Source organism: Falco peregrinus, chromosome 4 (genome assembly GCF_023634155.1).
Source record: "Falco peregrinus isolate bFalPer1 chromosome 4, bFalPer1.pri, whole genome shotgun sequence".
Taxonomy (NCBI): Eukaryota; Metazoa; Chordata; class Aves; order Falconiformes; family Falconidae; genus Falco; species Falco peregrinus.
This window is the reverse complement of record NC_073724.1, coordinates 46,361,691-46,385,602: the sequence shown is the minus strand read 5'-3', so window position 1 is coordinate 46,385,602 and position 23,912 is coordinate 46,361,691. Positions and strand designations below refer to the sequence as shown.

Below are 23,912 nucleotides of genomic sequence, written 5' to 3'. Positions count from 1 at the left end.
ACACTGCTCTCAGCTATTTCACTTGGCAGAAGCCAGCCAGGCAACTTATGTGGGCCTCCAGAAAAGCTAGAACAAGGCTCTAAAGAAGGGATAATTCAGAACTTTTATAGAAGGTGATGGCCAAGGACACAAATGCAAACACAGACAGACATTTGTTCAACCATCTGAAATATGCTCATTGTACAAAGGAATCTGCAAGCTTTAGGGGCTCACTTAATCCACACACTATAATAAAAATTTTAAAATAAAAATCACTGAAGTTATCTTAGGAAAAAAATTGTCTTTGTTTTCCAGGAGTTTCCAGAGGTTAAAACAAGAGTTAAGAATGAGTGAGAGCTAAGGATAATTTAGAAGAACCACCTTCTAACCCGTACATAAAGGCTGAAACGCATACTGAGCAAGCAATGTGAATCTGAAAAGTATATCTGGCACAGTATGCACACTTTTGGGTTTGGAATTAGAGCGCAAAGGCCAGAGGTGACAAAGAATTAGAAGTGGCTATCTGGGGCATGGTAAAATGGAAAAAAATAAGGAGAAAAAAAGAATCCAAATGGATGGAGAACTACAGTGATAGGTTCAAGCTTGGTTCTGTATAAGGAGCAGGGAGGACAGTGTTCAGCTTAACAGTATCTTGTATGGCTAAGAATTAACTTTTAAAAGTCCTTCCCTGTAATTAAATTTCTTCAGATATATTTAACTGAAAATGAAGCACCCATCCACTTTCGAAAGAAACCGGAAGTTAAAGTTGCCTAAGCACCATTCCTTTATATTGCCCTCTCAGAAATAGCCCAGTAAGTTAGCAAGACACAGTTCAGTACATCTGAACAGGAAAGTGAATGCAGCAGCCATCACTGACCTAACTGGTCTAATCAAGACTATATGAGTGCACAAGCTGTTGCCCACAAAAATACTCAACATACCAAAAACACAACAATAAATAAACAAACAAACAAAAAAAAATCAAACCACAAACCAATTTCCTATGTAGCCACCTGAAGGAACTTGTATGCAATCATCTTGGCAGAACCAGCTCTCGTCAAGGAAGAGGAAGCATCAAAAAGTGAGACTTGTCAGTCATCCAATACTCACAGCTTCATATCTAAGAAAGGATGTCAGTAAGTCCCCATTCCAAACACCAAGAGCTCCCCTAGGCTTTTGGATCAACAGCCTGTGTCACAAAAACTACTGCAGGATTCACACCAATGAAGACTGAAAGCTGTACTCCCTCACCCATGCACTTTTCTCTGATACACCAGATATATTTCTGATATACCCTTTTAGTCTTACAATGCCATAATTATTAACACCATTCAGATCACACTTGCCAGTGCAAAAAGCATGAAAGTTTACACACTTCAATGTATTTTAATCAGTGAGACACACAACAGACTGTAGAACTTGGCCGATAAATTGGAAAAAAAATTATCATCCAGTAAGGACATATTTGGCCAATTTACTGCATATGAGGATACCATTTTCCACCAGTTCTCTGAACAACAGCAATCAATACTGCAGTGGATGTACATTATCAAATACATAACTTGGCTTCTGCATTGGTACCCGACTTCATTTCTACAGTTAAGTTGTTCCAATTATGCATTTTTTGACTTTGCTTAGTTGTTACCTAAAAGTAAAAGCCTGACAAAGGAAAGACGACAAGTAACAGTTTCAGAAGAGAGAGTAAGAACACCCCCCCTTTTTATGTTATACAAACAGGAAAACACAGGAGAGGCAAGTTCAGGGAAGAAAGCAGGGAAATTCCCTGAGCATCTTAAAAACTTGGAAGATTTCCCCCCAAATACCCACACCTTTTGCCCAATATTAAATTTCCTATTTATTTCAAAATAAGCATCTTGAGAAAGCTATGAGAAAGTCAAAAAGCAGAAGCTGTAATTGCTTGCTATTCTAACTATAGCTTTTTTTACTTCTGCCACATGATTTGTATAAAATCATGGAAAGCTGCACTATTTCCTGATAGCAAAATGCACAGAGTGGTCACTCAAATATTATTTGACTAATTCATTCCACTGGGTTTTCCATAAGTGATTCATGGCTGTAGTCAGCTTTCCTGGAAAACATTTCACAAAGTCTGCACAGTATGTAAAGTAGTGAACTCTCATTGTCTAGTTTCTAATTGTGAATCTTGGAGACTCTCTCTTTAAAAGCAAACAGCATATTTTAGTAACTTCATTCTATCAAATATGATTTTGTTAACTCAGGCACTCCCATATCCAGAATAACTGCCATCACAGCAAACATGCACACACTTGTTTTCCTAAACAAGTTACTCCAGGCTTACACACAGTTGTACTTCGAAATATAACTAGACTTAGTACATCCTCTAATAGTCCATTTCATCCTCTCACCCGTCCTGATCCTGAAATCACTATTTTGTATCTTGATTCTGTTCCCAGTTAAAGTTAATGCCTTAACATTGCCACTTTCCTAAATGAAAGGAGGATCAAGTCCTTACCTGTAAGCTCTTCTTACAAGGGATTTATCACTGTTTAGATGTTGCTGCCAAAATGATACAACAAACCCCCTGAAACTATCAATAAATACAAAGTTACCTGCTCCATTCAACTGAAGACAAGACTATGAGGACAAGTTACAACAATTTGACTTCACAGCAACCTGGACAGCCAGAGACTGTTAGGCTCCTGCAAAAATACGAACAGTTCCTGCAAAAAGAAGCCTCAGAGAGCAGAGCTGTCAGCAGATCTAATGCCCTTCCCATTAACCCAGAAAATGCTACTGTGTTTAAACAGCAGGACACTTAGCCTCTGAGTGTGTATGTGGGAAGAGAAACCAGTTAAGTATACGCATTTGAGTCCCAAATCTAGACACACTCACAAACAGAACTGGAGTTTCCCAAACAATTCTTCTTGCTTCTTTATAGAAAGGTGGTAATTATAAACACTGGCCTGATTCAAGATTTAGGTGAAAATGATATTCCACACTGTGAGAAATTTACTCAGCCTCTTAAAAGGAGCATCTAAAAGGAAACCTCTGACAAATCCTATGAGACAGAGGTCTTGAGAAACTGGAAGGGGGGGGGGGGGGGGGGAGTGTAATGTGACTTTCTTTTTAAAAATTTTGAAAAGAAATCTAAATGCTTATTTTCAATGTTTATTTTCCCCAAAAATATTAGGAAATAACCAATTATTTATGCATAGTTTTCACTCCATTTACTATATATCCCCATTTACTATAACTCCAGCCTTAGATGCCCTAGAAAACGGGAATTTTTTGGGGGGTGGTCAGGAAATTTAGAAAGAGGCTCTCCGAATACTTGCATCTTCTATTAGAAGTTTGTTCTTTTCTTGGAAGTCACAACACTACAATGAGTTTGTTTACATAGAGGGACTGCAAAATAATTACAAGTTCTCTGAAACTACTTGCCCAACTGGTTTCTAAATTCCCTTGTGGCGTCAATTCAACACAGCACACACCAGTGAGGCTGACTTCAGTGATGAAAGTTCTGGTTACACTCTGTCTAATCAAGCCTGAGTCAGGAGGGTACTACTCAAACAAATGAGTCTTCAAAGTAGTTCCCTGGACCCTCATCTCCTCCTATTTTCATTAATAAACTTAAGGGAACTTAATTTTGTTTAATATGCAGATAAACTCTGGGTATGGTGAAAGATAATGTAACATCATTTCACATTATTTATATCTGGGCTGCTGCCTATGTGCAATTCAAAGGGTAACAGGTTGATTTCTCTCACCAGACATTCTTTCCTGCTTGAAAGGGCAATTGATTACCCAATTCCTCCCTGGGAAGACAGTCTGTCAAAGCACTGCTCACATTCCTCATGGCTAGAATATGACTTAAAAAATTAATTTTGATCAGAGCTTTACTTGCCTTAGGCAAGTTCTGCTGGACTTCCATTAAGCCCCCATGTGAAACTACTTAAGAGTGTTTACACTCCGTGCTCTATTCCTTTTTACCAATTTTAGAAACACAGGCTATCACACATGTAGGTAAAACAGTGCTATCAAAATAAGTTTTTGGTGTTATAAAATTGTTCGTATTTCCCAGTGAAGGTTAAATAATAAAGAAATTTCAGTGCAATGTTAAACATGACTGTAATTCCTCAGGTTACCCTAGTGCTTTCAAATTTCTTGTTTACTTGTTCTCATAATCCCCCAAAACCTGATTTGGAAAATACAACCACGAAATCTTTACTGCAGCCAAGGAAGAAAGGCAGACAGCTCCCTTCAGGGCGCTGCCCTGAGCTATTCTTAGTCTGTTTGCTATTAATGCCACTCTCCAAGGTATTTCTGAGGAACTTCATTAAGTTACTGCAACAATAATGTCCTAGTCAAAGGAAAGACTACTATTGTATACTTAGCCTTTAAGTAAATACAGAAATAAAGACATCTTTTCCATGTGAGCAGTTAAGGCTGATAATTCTTTCCAGATGAATTAGGTTTTGATTGAACCACTTCTGTAAAAAGCTTGGAGATAAAGTGCTTTGTTTCACAAGTTTGACTATGATGAAAACACACTAATGTGCTCAGGTGTTCTTTATAAAAACAGTTTGTGCATGATTAACAGATACTGTTTTAGGAGCCAGAGTTTCATAAACACTGTATTTTTAACCACCACAGACTGGTTACTTCTCAAAGTCACTTGATTCTGACAGCCTCTAAGAAAAGCACTACCTTGATTGCTTCTAAAGTCAACTCAGAAAATTTTAGCTGACATTTCAAACCTGCCAAGCAGAGCAAAAAACAGCTTACAACAGGCATTTCCAGTTCTACATTATGCAACCTAAATGTTACAACAAGGTTTTTGCAGATTCAGATGCAAAAGAATTAGTCTTCAAGTAAGACAATATGCAATGCAAAGTACTAACCAGAACAGTCAGCAAAAAAAGGGATACTTAAAACAAGTCAAGGGAGTTGTGGCAGGTGGGAAAGGAGGCAAAGAGAAATTAAACCATAATGTGTAAATACATGAAAAGATTGTGTGTTGGAAAAAAAAAAAGGGAGGGGACAGGCAGGAATTTTAGCAGCAGTACCCTTAAGAAACCAGAGTCTTGTGAATTTAATACTTTGTAAACTACGAGAAAGAGGCAGCTGCCTGTTTTTGAGGGTCAGAAGCTACCAGTTATATTAAAGATAAATCAATTTGCAATAAAAAAAATTTCCTGGGTATGTTCTTCCTTATAGGGGAAAGGGCGAAGAAAAAAACCACAAACAAACCACCCCACACTGCTAAACTAGGAACAATTCTCTTCTAAATTGCTCTGCTGCACACCGTTTCGTCTGTAATTAAACACAACTGCAGGATGTAGCAATTACAGTAATTCCTTTTCTGTCAGATATGAGGCTGCAATATACTATAAAATAAATACAATCAGATTTGTCCAGTAGTAAACTTTGGTGTCCCACATCCAATCTATTAACAAAAATAAGATTATTCACGTCAAGATTTGAGGTGAGCTGGTTGGGTTGACACATAAGACTTTCCAGCACTTACTTGCTTATGGTCATTCTTTGGTTTTAGATTTAGAGAACCAACCATTATTTCCCCCCCAAACCCTCAGCCTGCAACACAGCTAACTTCTCGGCCTTCCTAGCCTTTACTCCTATTAGCTACATCCAGCTGTGTAGACAGAACATGGCTGACCTTCCAAGCTAACAGCACCACTCAGCATAACTGTTGCCAGCGCTGTGCCAATTCCTCAGTGCCACAAGCAGCAGGCTCTCCTGCACAAGAGCTGCCCTGGTGTGTGGGGGCCTGAAAGGCAGCTTGGCTCCTCCACCAGCACCCCCTCAGCTTTTAGACTACGTTAGCACAAACTGCCGGCAGCTTATCTGGAAGTGGATGTACTGCATCGCAGTACTGAAGGACTCAAGTGTTGCAGCCAGCTTTTGTTTTCCTGTTACTTGGGTTTCCCAGGATCCTTTACCTCATACTTTCAGCTTATGCTTGGGCAATTTTTAAGGATAAGAAGATGGGGCAACTGCCCCCCTAATAATTTGGTTAAACTATAGGTCCCAAAAACTGAGCTGCAGGAGTTGAAGCCAGGTTTAGTCTAGGAAAGGGAGACACAAAAGCAAAGACAGCACAGATGTAAGTACCCTCTACTTTCTAATTTATAATCAACCGCTAAGTGATCAAAGGGTAACTTATCATTCTGTCTCGTTCTCCTATAATCTAAGATTTTTTAAAAAATATTTATTTAGAAGTCATATTGGAGTTTACTATTTAAAGCATCACGTGCCTTCTGTTTCATTACTCACTATGGCATTTAAAAGAATGGATCTACTACAAATAACTTTAATAGCTGATGAACTGTGGGAAAGAAACACTCCTCAAAAAATAGACAACAGTGTCATCATCTGATTCCCAGACCAAAAGGCTCTCTAAACAGCATCAGTTCAGGTCCCAGCTATGTCATACAATACTCTTCATCACCCCTGTATTGCAAATTACAGTGGGGCTTGACTGTTCAGTATTTCTGTTTACTTCCTGCACTGACTCCTTCTACAGCAATCTACCATAAGACAGCCACTAAAATATTCTTAATTTAATGAAAGTCCACTATTAAATAAAAAGCTAATTCAGAACATTTTCAGAGATAAAAGATTCAAAATCAGTGTGGTATTCTGTAACACCAGAACTTCAGCTTATTATGGAGAGGAAAAATGGACTCACAGCAATGCATAAGAATTAGCCAGCTGCACATGATTTTATACTTGTTAATTCTCATTGACCAGCAAACATTTTGTATATCTCTTATGTTTCAAACACATCTTCAGGACTGCATCATCTATGGGGTCAGAGGTTTATTATAATAGGCAGTACAGCAGGCGGTATTATTTTCAGCTGGCAAATTAAAATTTGCTGTCATTTACAGTATATAGACGGCAGCTCTTCAGAGGTTCTCAAGAAAGAAGCTAGCAATTTCAAGTTTGTTTCCATTGAACATGCACAGATCTCAGAATTGTCACCAGCTTTAAGAGTATGCTTGGCATTTTCAGAAGGGAAGGAGCAAACACAAGAGACAAAGGGGGAATGCTCTCACACCAAACCCAGTTCATGCACACCAGATTGCGATGACAGCTTGACAACACTGGACAAGCTCATGCACACATATAACCTAATGCTGGGAATGAGCAAAATCTGATGACAATTCTAAGGTGAATGTCTTAGAAACTGAACTGTGCTATTAGAAGCAACTCACAACCCGCTGCAGCTACCCAGCTGCAGCCTTGCTATCTGCTTGGCCCACTTGAGAGCCTTTGAAAGGCCTGCAAGTCCCTGCCTTAGTGATAAGGGCACTGGAGTGCAAGGCAGCTTTATTGGAAAGAATAGCCACAATTGCAAGGCCAGCGTTGCCAGGATGCTTCCACAGAAGCCTAACTCATCAACACTTCCCTCATCACACAACAGGAGGAACCTCCTCCTCTCACTTTCAGTTCTGCTGCTTCTGTTTTCTAAAAGCAAACTGGGAGCTTGGGACATTTCTGCTCATCCAAATATCCTTTGCTGCATGATGTCAGCGCTCATTCTGGTACACTTAGTAAAGCTTGTATTTAAAATTCAGCCTCCATTTATGTGCCAAATTTTACCTAAGATACCCAGACTATCCTTTAAATGACAAAGATGGTTAACAGGTGAAACTAATATCTAATATATTACCTTGGCTTTTTTTTTTTTTAAACATGCAGCTTGAACATGTATTTTAATGATTTTTTTTCCCTTTTGAGCTTTAGTTGTCATTTCCAAGAAGTAAAGCAGGAGCTGTCCCCAAAACATTTTTCTAAATTGCCATGGTGTTTCTTCAGCTATGATAGGTACATGAGCTGTCATACTGAGTGAAGATATGGCCATAATCCTGAAAAAACTTAATAGAAAATACTTCTACGATTAGCTGTTCACTACTGTTTAAAAATGCAACTGTATTATGCCAAAACTACTGCCTGAGGGAGTACAAAGTTAGAAGGAAGATAAGGACTAAACTGTATGAAAACAGCATGTGTCTGCGGGCTTTTTTAATGACTAGCTCTTTATAGTATGACAACAGTATTTAACTTATGTCTGAAAGATATTCTCACAGGCAAGTAAAAGTTACAGTGTTCATCTTCTGACCACTCTTCTCACATGTTCTCTGTGACAAAGGGAAAAACAAAAGTCAGCATATAATTATTTTTTTTCCCCTTAACACAGGGGTCCTCAGAAAACCACAGCAGTTGTTCAGAAGCAGCCTGGTATTTTTGTGAACTTTAAAGAATGACATTTTCCACTGGAGTCAGGGAAGGAAGAATGGAAGACAGTTTCAAAATATTTTTAAAGAATTTGCTGGGTGTGTAGCAGAAGAACAATATAGTGGCAATTAGTTATTGTACTTCTAAGAATATACTAAGCACACTTACAAATTTCAAAAGCTTTTTAAAAATATACTAATAAAGATAATAAAAGGAGCCACAGAAAAGTCTGGATTTTAACCTAAATCATATTCATTTTTGTTAAAGTTAACATCTAATACACTGTAATTTTCTCAGGCATGTTAAGTCAGTGACATACTAGTGATAAAATATATAACCTGTATTTGCAAATATATTACAATATAATAAATTACAGCTTTTTAATAGTCAAATAGCCTAATTGTCTGCAAAGTCTGACAAGCTTCCTATGCAACTAACCCTTCTGTTGCAGCAGTCACACCATAGCAAAACAAGGGCTGAATTACTTCAACTGCTAATGGCAATATCTTGGCATTAAAAAAACCTCACAAAACAAACACATGACCATCTGACCTAATCAGAGATGCCTCAGGGAAATTGTGCTCTTGACACACTACTGCTAACAAAAAACACTGGCATTCAAAGCTTTTGAGGTACTTAACAGTAGAGCTTTCAGGATGTATTTAATGTCTTTGTTTATATGGCAAGAAAACATCTGTTTTGATTGAAGAGGAAAAAAGACCAGTATTAGGACATAACTCCTGAAACCATTATAACTTCCTGAATATTCAAGGCAATGTTTTTTTCTTTATGAACTTACACTTCAATTAACATTTCTGAGAACCATACAGTTCTACATTTCATTCAATCTTCTGCTTCCCCCACCCTCCCTACAGAAAATTTTGGGTTTCGCTTTTCAGCAGGGGACGTGAACACTTCATCAGTGCAGTCTAATAATGGTAAGAACAGAATTTTATTTTGACAACTTACTAAGGAAGAAACAAGAGATACAGCTGTATCTCAAGTAGTTAAGGAACAATCTCTCCTGAAACTGTCTCCTGTGAAGACTTACTGCACTTAATCTGCCATGGGCTACGTTACTGAAATTGCTTTTAAAGTTTGCTTGGCACATACCAAAGAAAAAAAAAACAACTTCTAAGATGTGTTCAATGTTATTATACACCTCTCAGGCAAATGACCTTTTCCCCCACTCCTTTCTCAAGAGAAAAATACCTGACTCCTGATGTGAAGGCTTTATCTATTCATGTCTAATAGGTGGGCTTTATTTAGTGTCCTTAAATTATATGCTGTAATGAGGCGTGAACACATGGGCTAACAGCGTTTTTAATAGAAGTCACAATGATTTAACCTAGTCTCTGATCCGATTATTCTTTTGGTTATACAACCCCAGGCAAGAGTTATTCATACTTTCCACTGCCTGCAACAGCAGCTGTTTCCCTATCACCCTGGAGCCTCAGGAAAATTCAAGCCCTTAATCACTGTTTCCATTAGCCAACCGATCTTTGCTATCAGCTTGATGTGATATGGCCAGAGTGCCAAGTAGCCTAACTACAGGAAATTGATTAAAAAAACAAACATCCATCCTGCAAAGAAGCATCCACATACATCAGAAGTTGGACAAATACCACTCATGAGCTCCCATTAATTCCCTCTTCCTACACAAGCCACAAACATAAGCTTTCCCACAATATTTTACAAGTATGTATGTTCTGCTTAGCACAAGAAAATAACTCCTATTATTTAACAACCTGCAAGACATATACATTTTAGTTCTTACTGTTCCTTCTTTTGCTCATATTTAATTTCATCCTCCTCCCTGAACTGGGCAAGCCAGTCTGCGACATATGTATTCCCACAAGTAGCCGCAGCTTTCTATAGTAAAGGACATTAGTACTGCAGCTTCCTAGCAAAGCCACCAGCTCTGAATAATTATCAAAATTCTATGAAGAAAGATCAGAGATGCAAGTTGTGTTTAACACATTTCATAATGTACTATCTACATTTGTTGTTATACCCTCCCTTCCTCATATTTGCACTAGAAGCCCACAGATCTATTTTATTTAACTATACAGATTATAAATGGCTTCTTCACCTACAAAAACTGGAAAGAGGAAATAATTTATAACAATAAAGCTTGCATCTGCTGGCAGTTCACTAGCTTAGTTACCCTGGCTTCCTATCTCTACAGAGAAAGGGAACAGTACCTCTAGGGAAAAGAAATAATTCTCCATGCCTTTCATCCAGTTTTTACTTGGAAGGCATACTGATTTTTAAGAGGCCTTTTCATCCAGGCAGTCCCTTGCTTTGAAAGAAGGCCCAACCCCTCACGGATGCTTCCAGAAATGGTATTCTGTCAATGAAAAAATAAAGTGATTTTGTTTTACTTGCCTATACAGCATCTAAAAGTCAAAGTCTAACTTTTCTTTTTTTAAAGTATGTGATATAGACACACGTATATATCAATCCATTTATCAAACAATCCTCATCTCACCATAATCTTCACTCAAAGCCACCATGCAATCCATCATATTTACAGCTAAAAGACTGGACATAGACTTGCCAGTTGTCTGCCAAACAACTCAAGTTTATCCCATCAGAAACAGCCTTCAGTCAGGCTGAATATAGACAAGAAAAATTAATCACAATACTTCAACTCACTCCTACTTCACTCTCATTATAGGACAGTTTCGTCGTTTACCACCCCTAAAAGCACTGTTGCAAAAAGATATACTGTCTCAAAGCTTATGGTGTTCAAATGTATGTGTGTGTTGCATTTTCATAATACCTTTAGTACTTCAGGAACAACAAGTAACCAAAATCCAACTCATTAGGCTCGCGATGTACTCTCAGCTTAATAGCCAAGAGTGTGTTTCCCTTCCAGGAAGTCAGCCAACAACAAAATAACTCCAAAAAAAGAACACCGCAAAAAGGAAAAACGGTTCAAATCTAACTATTCATTTCTGAACTATCTGAAAATCTGACAAGTGAAGAGGAAAGTTCATTTCGAACAATGAGAATACATTTTAATAAATGAAATCCACTGTACACACTGAGTATCGATAACTCTGCTTTTATGAGTGGGACCAGTAATAAATAATGACTCACATAGTTAATGATAAGAAGAAACTCATTCTAGTTATCTCTGGGAGTAACAAAATGCTTGGAGGAAGAAACAAAAGGCATAAAGTTCAGTACGTCTAGGCTACTCTTCTTCCACCTAAACCTGGCAATAGCACTTCATAAGCTTCACAAACCCTGAGAATTACGTTATACCCTAATCACTGTGCTTGACAGACACCACTCATGAATCAGTCCCACCCCTTTTTTAATATTAGCCTCCTAAACTCCCAAACATTCTAGGACAATGACTTCCACAGTGTAATTATGAATTACACACATGCAAAAAAAAAAAATAATCGTATTTTAAACCTCAGTCCCAACTTCTGGTTCATATTTCAGTTTCACTAATGCATTTCCAGCATATTCGCACCTTCTATGAGAAAAATAAAAGTACAAACATTCTACCCAGTGGCTCACTCCCACACCTCCCCTCTCTCATAAAAATGACAATCCTTTATGTTTCAAAATGTTTTGGTAGAATTTGATGGAGCCCGAGTTGTTGGTTTTGTTCTGGGTTTTTTTTAGAAAAAAATCCCGAGCCTGAAAATCCTTCATAAATATCGCATTACAATAATTCATAGTGCAAGAATAACCTCTTCAGCCTTAAAAAATACAGTTTCCCTTGAGATGTAGGGGCAGGTTCTGGCTATCTGAATGGAAAAGACTTTAACTAATTATAAAGTCATTCCTAGTTGCTTTTAGGCCAGAGGTGTCTAGAAACCTCTCATCACAGATGAAGTGAAGTCCTTACGTTACTGACAAGAGTCTCAGTTGGGTCCATCCTTCAGATACTTACATAGTCAGCTATATCAACCCCTGAGGGCAAAAAAGAAAGCTTAAAAAACCACCCACAGTCTCTATGCCATGGTTGCAGGACTTCTGTTTCACCAAGTTGAAGTTTTGATGAAAAGCATGGCTTCTTATATTTTTTTATAAATTAGCACACAGAAAATGTTAACTAGCTTCACCAATTCTTTTTTCGCATTCAGTTTTACCTGCCACATTGGTGTCAAAACAGCTCTTGTATTATTTTCCAGAAGATACAGTGACAGTAATAACAAACTTAATTTTTCCTCACTAACTTGAGAAGCATCTCCATGAAAAGCCTGAAGTATATAACCATGATTTGGACCTGGTCATACTTAGAGCAAGAGGAAAAAACCAGAAATGAACCACAATTAAAACTACCTAACATCCCAGTTGAGGAAGGTGGCACATATTTGTTAATATGCCATTTAAAAAACAAACAAACCACCAAACAAAAAAACCCAACCCACATCCAAGATGAGGTTAATAATTTTATTAATGCTTATGTTATTGAAAGGCATTTGGGTATCACATCTAATAGTCTGTAGTTATTGTCATATTTTTATATGGGTATGTATGTGCCAGTATTCCTGAAGAACAAAGCTAAATTTGTTCCTAAATAGAGATAGATAGCAAATAGAAGGAAATGTACTCCATAGTGTTCTAACATATACTAGACTTGGTGTGTCCAGAGCCCAGTGATGTAAACCAGATAAAGTTCTTCAGAGTTTCCATTTGATTCTCCAGGAAGATTAAAGCTCTTAATCTCATTGTAGCACAGATCTTGTCTATGATCTTTTTTCATTACTTGAGATAATGATTAGAGCATTGGATCATATGAAAATATTTTTTGTTAGTTTCTCCAACATCTATGCCATTAATAACAATTTTACAATATTTGGGTTTATTTCTAGGTATTTTTAAGCCACCCAACAACCATCTTGTGCAGCATTACCAAAATTGTTTCTAAACAACGATAAATCTGATTGTTGCTTACTCTTATTTTCACCCCATGTCTGACTTAAGTTAACTTATTATCCAAACATTAAATATTTCCGTTTTATTTCTACTTACAAAGGTATTTGCATTGTTTGATTGAAGAACAAAATGATCAGCACACTTCAAGGACTCAACTAGCAATGGATTTTTGACATAGAAATAAGTATTTTGTTATTTTCACCTGACCTAGAAGACCTACAGAGGGTCCAAGTGTGATATAAACCTGAAGCTGCTCTCAAACACCTCCCTTTAACAAGACCAATATACTCAGAACTGCAGCGTGAGGATTCTCTATTAGCACCTTATCAGGCTTCAACCGGTTATGATGCACTCCAAAATGCCTTAAGAACAACAAAGAGCTACAGAAATGAAAACAATTCTCCCTCCCCTTGTGAAATCAGCATTTCTACTTCATTTCCATGGTATTATCTGTACTCTTGCAAGAAGTATAACTAAATAGAGCAGAAAAATAGAATCGTTTAGGTTGGAAAAGTCCTTTAAGATTATTGAGTCCAACCATTAACATAGCACTGCCAAGTCCCTAAAGCAGGAGTCTAAACCATGCCCTCAAGCGCCACATCCACATACCTTTTAAATACCTCCAGGAATGGTGACTCAACCACTTCCCTGGGCAGTCTGGTCCAACGCTTGACCACACTTGCAGTGAAGAAAGTTTTCCTAATACCCAATCTAAACCTTCCCTGGCACAACTTGAGGCTGTTTCCTCTTGTTCCATCACTTGTTGGGAGAAGCTACCAACACCCACCTTGCTACAGCCTCCTGCCAGGCAGTTGTAGGGAGCGGTAAGGTCCCCCCTGAGCCTCCTTGTCTCCAGGCTAAACAACCCCAGTTCCCTCAGCCGCTCCTCATAAGCCTTGTGCTCCAGACCCTCCACCAGCCCCGTTGCCCATCTCTGGACACGCTCCAGCACCTCAATGCCTTTCCTGCAGTGAGGGGCCCAACACTGAACACGCCATGCCAGGTGCGGCCTCACCAGTGCTGAGTGCAGGGGCACGATCCCTTCCCTAGTCCTGCTGGCCACGCTGTTTCTGATACAAGCCAGGATGCTGTTGGCCTTCTGGGCCACCTGGGCACGCTGCTGGCTCGTGTTCAGCCAGTTGTTGACCAGCACCCCCAGGTCCTTTTCCCCCAGGCAGCCTCCCAGCCACCCTTCCCCAGCCTGTAGTGCTGCATGGGGTTGTTGCGACTCAGATGCAGGACCTGGCACTGAGCCTGGTTGAACCTCATACAATTGGCCTCAGCCCATCAATCCAGCCTGTCCAGACCCCTCTGTAAAGCCTTCCTACTCTCAAGCAGATCAACACTCCCACCCAGCCTGGTGTCATCTGAAAGCTTAATGAGGGTACACTAGATTCCCTCATCCAGATTGATAAAGAAAATAAATGGGACTGGCCCCAGTACTGGACCCTGGGGGACACCACTTGCAACCAGCCACCAACTGGATGTAGCTCCACTCACCACCACTCTTCGGGCTCGCCCATCCAGCCAGTGTTTTCCCAGCAAACAGTGCACCCATCCAAGTCATAAGCAGCCAGTTTCTCCAGGAGAATGCTGTGGGGAACTGTGTCAAAGGCTTTACTTTACATGTGGACAACAGTTAAAGGAAGCCACCTAAATCACTATTCAATGCCTCAAAGCCCAAGTATATAAGAAAAAGCAGTCAAGCACTTTGCTTAACGAAGAAATTTTATACTGTACAGTTTCTCTTCAAATCCCTCTACTCCCGCTGAAAATAGTGTATTCAGCTCAAAACTTATTCAAATCACCTTTGTGATTTGAATTTTACTGAATTATTTATTTGAAGTTAATTCAAATCACCTCTCAGCATCCCACATGAGAACTGGAAAGGAACAATTAGAAAACCTACTCCGGGCTCAAAGGCCAAAAAAAAGCTACTCAAGAAGACTGAAGACACTATCCTTATACTAAACAGACACACTAAGATTGAATATAACTTTAATACCTGATAATATGTAGAATAGTATTCATATTTTAATTCCATTTTCTTATTAAGGCATAGGATAGAAAGAATGGACAAAAAAACAAGAGAGCATCATCACCAAGCAAACTACAAGCATTAAAATCTCTATTTACTTTGAGTCTATAAAGCTTTTGTCTTCAAAGTGAGGAATACTCTAACTTCACTCTCTCTGGATATTTCACGTCTTCATGACTATGTTAAGGTTTCCATACAGAATAAATACATAGTATAAAGAGTGAGAACTCTTCCTATTATTCATAAAGTGTGTCATCTTTTTAGGCAAAAAAGATTTTTTTCCAAAGACCCTTAAAAGCTGAGGAGGTTAGGCATCCCAGGAGTCCATGTTTATCCTCAGATGCAGAGATATGAACAAGTTCTGCTTGTGCACTTGGCAGACTGGATGCATCCCAGGACCCATAAAACTGCACTAGCATGGTATTATGCTCTACTATAATGTCAAAGATTATTACATCAGCCACAGCATAATATTTATATGGCTTCCAGACTTCAAGTCACTCAAAAGTCTACCTTAACCTGTTAACACCTGCAGAATATATCTGCACCATCTGAAAGGACCGGAGCTAAATGTTTCCAGAAGTTTTATTGCAAAAATTTTCACAATGGAAGATTTTATTTTTTAAATCATCCTTAATTGTTTTACTGTTCAGTGTAAAAACAGGTTATTGGGATATGATTTTGACCCATAATCTTAACCCTGGGGTTCTCTGGAAAGCAACAGCATAGAAAGAACTATGAACATTGTCAAAAAAACAATTTGAGAAAAAAAGATTGCAAGAGAGAGAATGAAAACCTTCAAAATATAAGCAGAAAAGTATAAATGCTATTAAGTAATTTTTACATTCCCATTAGGGAATATTTTGCCAAAAGCTGAGCTGTGGTCACAAAAAAATAAACACCTAAAACCACTCACCTTTGTGAAATTTACTTTTAAAATATTTTTTTTAATGTGATCTAAGAGGATTAAAAAACTGTAAGTAAAAGGATTAATGAGGCATGCGACTGAGACAGGAAGAGATTACCAGAAAACCCTAGTATTATTTTGTAAAGAAAGTTTTGTAAATACTCCTGAGAAATTTTACAAACTTCCCCTAAAGCAGAAGTAATCCCCTAAGTATTTAAAAAACACAAAATACATTCAACATCTCACAATTACTCCAGCAGTTTTTTTCTAAAAGCATGGCTCATTTAACAATGGCTTTATTTTCAGACCAGTTCACAAACAAGTTTTTCCGTACCGAAACTATATAAAGCTAAAGGAAAAGTAGAATTTTAAAGCTATGATAATCATTAACAAGATTTAATACACTTGACAATCCTGCTTTTCTTGGTTATACTACTGCAGAGATTTCTGACATTACTTAGGCCTTATCTTCAAACACAATTATAACTTTTTTTTTTTTTTTAAATAAGTAACCACAGACAGTTTCACAGCCAGTTTTACTTTTGCTTGCCACTGGAGGTTATATCAGGACACAGACTACTGTAGGAGACTGGCTCACTCCTCCTTCTAGTGCACTTAAAAACAATCAAGCTAAGTTTCTTCAAAAATCCAGTTTTCAGTGAAGTTCTCCTTTAACAAGCTCCACAGAAAAAACATTATTGTGATATAACAGCCTGTTTTTGAGAGTTATCTATGAATGCAAGTTTTCATTACTTACAGGAAACCTGCAACATTCATTAGTTTGCAGTAACTTGCAAGATTAAGATATCTGTAACTGCCTTAATATGCTTAAAGTAATTTAAAGAACTCCACTCATTCTAAGGAAAATTGGCTGCATCAAAAATCTTTAATCTCTTAGCCCTAAAACCCAATTATTTTCTCAGTAGCCCAAAGTTTAATTCTTTCTATGTACTCTTTATGGTCGTCTTTTCACAAATTAAATGAGTGATACTTGTCTACAGTTAAGCTGAAATGGAAACCTGACAGTTAGAACAGGCCTAGGTAACCTACTTAGCAAGAGACTACCAGGGCATAAATGAAGTTATTTAGCCCCCCTGTGGCTGTACTCAGAACTTTAAAGTCATCAGTGAAGTATGCCACATCCCTTCAGGATTACAAGATACAAGACAAGCGTTATTACCTAGTGGAGTTGTCATTTGACAGTACAAGTTCTATTAAAAAAAAAGTGTCCTCTACTGTCACAAAAAGGTTCTTAAAAATTGAATACTAGTTGAAGAGGATGGAAATATGCAAAAGTATAATTGCTGGCTCTGTTAATTAGCTACTGACACTTTTTTTTTTACATGAGTGCACAGGAATACAGTTACAATAGATCAAACTCATCTGCATGTTGCATGAAGAAACACTGCTTGTCTCTAAGAAAGAACTACAATCCTTGAGCACTGAGTCAACATTAAAAATACCAAAGGCTGGGGGTTAGAGGCAGAAGACATTTCAGGAATCAGAACAGCATTTTTCCAAGGTAGCCAACTTGAAGATCAGATAAATGGTTTTCATTTAGGATAATTTCTTGTACTTCAGTGAAAATAAAAAAAGGATGGAGAATCTACAGGTAACACTCCAGCTGTGCTTTAGAAAAACTTGAGAGTAAGAATTTAAGCATTCTCTGGAAGGTTTTGGAACCGACACTGAAAAACTAGCCACGAGGGCTTAAAGCAAGTCAGAATCATTCTTATGAGAATAAAGCAGAGAAAAAAATGTTATTTACTAGAACTATCACCTTACTTGATAGGATGGTCCATTTTTAAGACATTGATCGCAAAAAAAAAATTCTCAACTGTGACATCAATACAATAAAATAAATTTAAAATTAAAATAAAAAAAGGAAGAGCAAGAACATACAACCAGCATTTCAAGTACAAATCAGTGTTTGGGAAGGGGGAGGGTAAAACAGAAATAGTTGCTGTCAACTATGCCTAGCTGTCCTATCTTACCTTTGATTGGATCAACCCTCCTCAAATAGGGCAATCCAGGATTATTAAGGGGCCTACTGAAGAGAAAAACACTAACTCTGTAGACAAAGTATTTTAGGAGTGTTGCATGCACGGGAAAAAGTAGGAAGTTCACAAAACAGAAGGAAACAAAATGCACACACCAAAATTCATAGAATATTTATAAAACACTGTCTGACGATACCTTTTTAGGATACCTTTACTCATTTCTTTATCCTCATGGAAACAAAGTTCCACACAACTGTTTGCTATACTGATAAGAGCAAGTTAGATTTTTCTGTATACATTCTATAATGAACTAAGTGAATTTTCTTAAAATTAACTCTCTATAATTATGAAGTGTAGCCCTTTAAAATTATTATCTTGGAAACATTTTCAGATGCTAGGTTGTCACTCTAGAACCAAAACACCTTTTTCTTGGATACCAGAATCAATAAGCACTAAGGTAAAAATGGCTGCACACAAGGAAGACTCAGTAATCTTTTCCCCACTTCTAATAACCTTATTCTTTTCATACCATCCAACAGCAGTATGCTGAAGCACCTTTCACATCCAGTCTGAGATCCAGCCTCAGTGCCTCATCCCACATTTATCTCTTTGCAACTGCCTGTCATTTGGCCAACAGAACACGTTAAAAATTTATCCAATCCATGAATCTGCTGTTTTCCTACAGAGCAGTCATACATTTCCAGCTTTAAAGAGTTAGCTCTTGCCATCTCCATAACTGTATTAACTGAATCTAAATTATGTTTTTCAGTGGCTGAGATTCAGTTAGCAAAAATCCTAAGTTGTTATTTCAATCTATTAAAAGTCTGTGTACCACATTTACAAAACACCAGGTCCCAAACACCTCAACTTTTTTTTATATTTTGCATTGCTTATAAAACACCAAGACAGACTTTTCTTCCCTCTTGAATAAGCATATCTATTCAGGTTCAAGGTAAATCTTCCATTCTTTGCTTTAGGAGTTTAAATTTTAAAAGCAACAGCTATGCTGCAGTAACTGCACATGCTGCCATCCATGGTTAAGATAACACAGTTTATGCTGAGATGATTAACCTCAAATTAATGTTATTATTTTAGTAATCTGCATTCTTTCCTGCTGCAGATCTTGTCAAGAAAAAAAAAAGTATTTAAAAATTTTTTATTGTAGCGTTAAGGATACATAAGACTTTGTGCAGATCTAAATTAGGTGTGTGAAGACAAGATTCTTTGGAGTCAAACCAGGAAAACAGAAAAACGGTTTAAGTGTTCAGATACCTCCTGGTCTTGCGTGGGATCTTGTGTCTATGTTGTATTCCATCTAACTGAAATTTCAAAACATGCACTTCAAGGTCACACGAATCCATGTGAGAAAACACTACTACTACGCACAGCTGTTGACACTACACAATTGATTATAGGTCTTTTCCTAAGCATACTTGGGAGTAACTTGAATTTAAGTAAATAAGGTAAAACGCAGTGAAGCTGTCATACCCATCACACCTGCAGGTGCCCCAAGCGATACAAAAGTATACTTACATTAGAAGTTATATAACCTTAGAAAGTAACTGGAATACAATGTAGCTGCGTGTCCTATTTCCAGATCATTTTTAACACATACCTGTTAGCAGTTGGACTACTACAACAACTCTAAGCTGTTCTTCCACATAGACAGCTAATTACTTTAATAGGATTTTAAACCAGTGCAATTATTGCCTAATTTTTCAAGTCCATTTCATTTAATTTCAGTCTGTTTAAAACAGAAATATCTCCTTCAGTATCAAAGTCACTAGAAAATAAGAGCTCCAAAGCAAAGCCAACTATAAAAGCCAAAAGAAAAGTTAGCTTCACTCATTCTTTAATTCTCACCAGGGCTGAGGCAAGTAAAATAAGGGTAAAAAATTAAGACTGATTTGAATTCCTTCTTCATCAAGAAGGCCACAGATAACATGAGAAGCAATTCTGAAATATTTATGTACACTTATTACCTAGAGCTGCCGTTTACTTTGTACAGCGCACAGTATTCCTCTGACAGCTGCTGGTACCTTTCTCTCCCCTGCAACAACGGTTGGCAATTTTGAGTATTTTTTTAAACAAAGCGGTCCTCAACTCAGACATGCCTTACAGATCTGCGTATTTCACCCAGCAACTCCCTTTGCCTGCAGGCAGGCGGCTTCTGCGCCCACCGGACCCCTGGCCGCCGCGGGCCTGCCACGCCGCCCTGCCTCCCAACGCTGCCTTCGGCCTCGTGTCTCACCGAGCGCCTTGGTGTGCGCCAACAAACCGCAGTTCCTCGCTAAAGCACGACCGCAACACTCTGAACAGGGTGGTCGAGGGCAGGGGGATATTCTTTCCCTTCTGGTCTGTGCAGCTCTTCGCCCTGACCTAGGGGTGCGGGTCAGTGGCCGTGCCGGAGGGCTGTGGATCAGGCCCGCGGACAGGGGTCTCCGAGGAGACTTCGCGCCGCGGCGGGGCCGGGCCACCGCGCCAACCCAGCTTCGCGTCGTGCTGGCAGCGCGGCCGGGGACGCGGCGCCGCAGCCCCGGGCCCCCCGGCCCGGGGGAGGGGGCGGCCGCGGAGACCGAGGCGCCCGCCGAGACCCGGGCGGAGGCGGGCCGCCCCTGCCTCTCACCCCCTCCCCCGCCGCCGGCCCGCAGCGCCCGCCCCCGCCGCTCCCCCCACGGACGGCCTGAGGCGGCGGGAGCCGGCCGAGCCGAGCGGCGGCGGCTCCTCGCCGGCAGAGGGAGCCGGCCCGCGGCCCTGCCCGCGGTCCCCCGGCGTGGGGCGGGCCCGCCCGCCGCGCTCACCCGGCACGGACCGTCCTGGAAGACTCGCGGGTCTAGGTTGCAGGCGATGGTGGCGGTGGGCAGGTCCCGCAGCGCCACCGCCTCCATCTCGCCGCCAACGAAGCTCCAGTCCGTCTCGTCCTCGGGCGGCAGCAGCAGCGCCTGCGCCTCCGCCTCCTCCCCTGCTCCCCCGGCCGGCGGCAGCTGCCGGAGCGGCGGCTCCTCCTGCCCCGCCGAGCCCCTCCCGCCGCCGCCGCTCTCCATGGCCGGGAGCGAGCGGAGCCCCCGCGGGGCGGGGTCCGGCGGCCGCTGAGGCAACGCGGTGCGCCTCGCGCCGGCGGCTGCTCCTCCTCGCCCCCCCGCCCCGCGCGCGCGCCGCCACAGCAACAGGTGGCCGGCCCGAGCGAGTCGCCGCGTCCGCCATCTTGAGTGAGGGCAGAGGGCGGGCTGCGGGCCTGAGGGAGCCCGCGGGACCGGGGGCGGCCGCCCGTGGGGCCGCGGCAGGGGCACGCGGGGCACGAGTGGCGGCCCGGGCGAGGTGACCCAGCAGCTGAGGTTGAGGCACACCATGCCTGGTGAGCGTGGCCACCCGGGGCCAAGGTGACTGGCCGAGGCCTGCTGCAGCCGCACACTTGTGTTTGGCGGCTGACTGGAGCAGGGAACAACGCATCGCGATTTGAAGGACAAGGAATATTATGCAGCAAGCAGATGATTAACCCCCCCCCTTATTCATGCCCTTGTAAATCAGCCAAAGGTCACTGTCGTGTCCATCTTAATTCTCTCACCTTCCTCGAGGGCAACCCTTGCAGTTCTGCAAATGGTTCACTGAACATTTAGCAGAAAGGAAGCATAAAAGAAAAAAGAAAAGGCCCTAACATAATTTATACAGCTGCATCTCCTCATGCTGGCAATTGATGCAGCTCATCCTTTCATTGTACTTTTTCCAGAAGTTGGGCCAAGGCCAAAAGTCTTTTGACTTTAAAATTTGTGGAAGCTGGCATATACAGCCATGTCTGCACTTTTCTCCTTACTGTGGGCGTGAAGGAGACGTTTTCTTACAACGTTTCTTCTTTACCTGTGTCAATAAGGCCATAAAAGACAACTGCACCTTCCCCAGCTACCTCAAGGAACTGCTTGTGTCAGACATTTCCTACATACAAGAATGAGGTTTACCTGGTGTTCTGAGCTGGTTAGTCCAACCTAACTGACCTAGACAAACAGTTCTCTTACGTACATATACGTAGCATCCCCTTCCAGGGGAAGGCCCAAAAGTAAGCTTCAGAGGTCACCGTTTCTTTTAAAGTTATAGTGACATTCATGTATATCTCAAATGTCCTATACTAGCACAAGGAAAACGTGGAATGGTACAAGGCAGTAAGGAGTGAGAGGATGCAGGGCAGTAGCTGGCAAAGTACTAACTTAATATTCTACCCCTGCAGGGCTGCATAAGAAAGAATGGGGTCTGAAATGTGGAAAGAACAGTCAAAAACCTGTTTTCTCACCTGAAACCTGCTCAATATCAAAAACTTGGCTACTAGCAAAATGTACTCCAGTTCCTGTAAAGAACAAGAACTGGTGGCAAAAATATGGGAATTCCTTCTGACAATCAGAAAGCCTCTGAGGTGCTAATCCAGTTCTCATTTCCAGTTACAAGAAGCTTCTCAAAGACATGAATGAGGAGACAGTTGACATTTATACTACAGCTCAGTGTCCCAGGGCTTACTTAGAAAGTAACATTTCATTATGCATAGTGATCTTGTCATCACGTGTCATCTATACAAAGACTGAAATAAAATTGTTTCATAATGTCTGGTTATCTAGATCACAGGTTTCTAACTGTATTTGTGTAGATAGCATGTTAGCGTGCACTTGGAAAACGTTACTATGCCAAATACAGGATTGGATTTTGTAACTGGACTATAAACACACTGACGCAGCCTATGATGGGTCACTTGTTCTGGTACAGCAAATATTTTCAGTGATGTTCAAAGTAAAATACTCTTACAGATCTTTTCTTCCAAAATGCAGCAACACGAAAAACCAAAGTAGGTGAAAACGTAGTTCTGACTGTCGTGAATGCTGTACCACCTACTGATCTGCACTGTGCTAAGTTTACAGCAGAGGCAACAGCTCCACCCCTTGAGATACCACTGTTGCCCTATCTTAAGTTAGCACTGCTGACCTTTTTTCCCAACAGCCCAAAGACTTTAAACTGATGAATTACTGGTCTCAGTACATTTTAATGAGATCTTGCAGGATTCAACAAGAAGGAGAAAAATACCACATGAAGAGATAATTTTTTGCCTTCTCCCTCCTCTTCTGTTAGAAGTTTCTTCAGACTTTCTAATCTGTTTTGAACCATTTAAGCCTTGTTCAGGAGATAAACTCACATCTTAGATACAGGATATTTTTGTGAACAGTTGTGCAAAGTGACATAAGCCTGTAAGTTCCCACATCAGTTTTCACAAAAATTCAGACAAATGGTATCTTAAAAGTCACATATATGAACAAGTTGAAACTTTTTAATCCTAATTTAGCATTAAAACCCCCAGACAAGCTGATGCCATTTTTAACCTTATTCTTTGATTTCAGAGTTGCTTCCTGACAGGAGTGGTGACACTTGCCTCTTTGAGAAGAAGCTATCTGTCTGTTTTCTCTGTATCAAGAGCTCTAGCTCCCTACACAAATCCCATGTGAGGAATCTGAATGGAAATCTGCTGTTAGATATATGTAAAAAATTAAAGTCAAGAAGCAAAACCTGCTGACAACAAATTCCCGCAATTGCAGCCTGCCACCTTATTATTACAAAAGCCACTGAAAAATACTAATCTACCCACAATTGGTCTAATGGCATAAGCCACCCTCCAGCTGGTTATTGTAACTCAGGTGTCAGATTTGCAGGTGAAAATAAGTTATTAATTGTATTTGTATCATAATACTGCCTGAAGCTCAACCGAGATCATTATCACTTCCTACCAAATGCTGTAGTACTCCACAGCCAAAGGACCTATCTGCCCTAGGAGCTTAAAAATTCAGACAATTCAGAGAAAGCAAGCATT

At 40.2% G+C, this 23,912-nt stretch overlaps 1 protein-coding gene across 2 annotated transcripts in view; it reads right to left on the bottom strand.

Moving 5' to 3' along the window:
* RCAN1 (regulator of calcineurin 1) overlaps positions 1-21,209 on the bottom strand; it is a 42,647-nt gene extending 21,438 nt beyond the window's left edge. Inside the window, exon 1 of one of the 2 annotated variants that reach the window (XM_055802465.1) lies at positions 20,875-21,209. In XM_055802465.1, coding sequence (XP_055658440.1) covers positions 20,875-21,117 — 243 coding nt within the window. In that variant the 5' untranslated portion in view covers positions 21,118-21,209. The remainder of the gene's footprint in view (positions 1-20,874) is intronic. The other variant, XM_055802466.1, reaches the window with a different exon arrangement.
* Between the last annotated feature and the right edge of the window lie 2,703 nt (positions 21,210-23,912).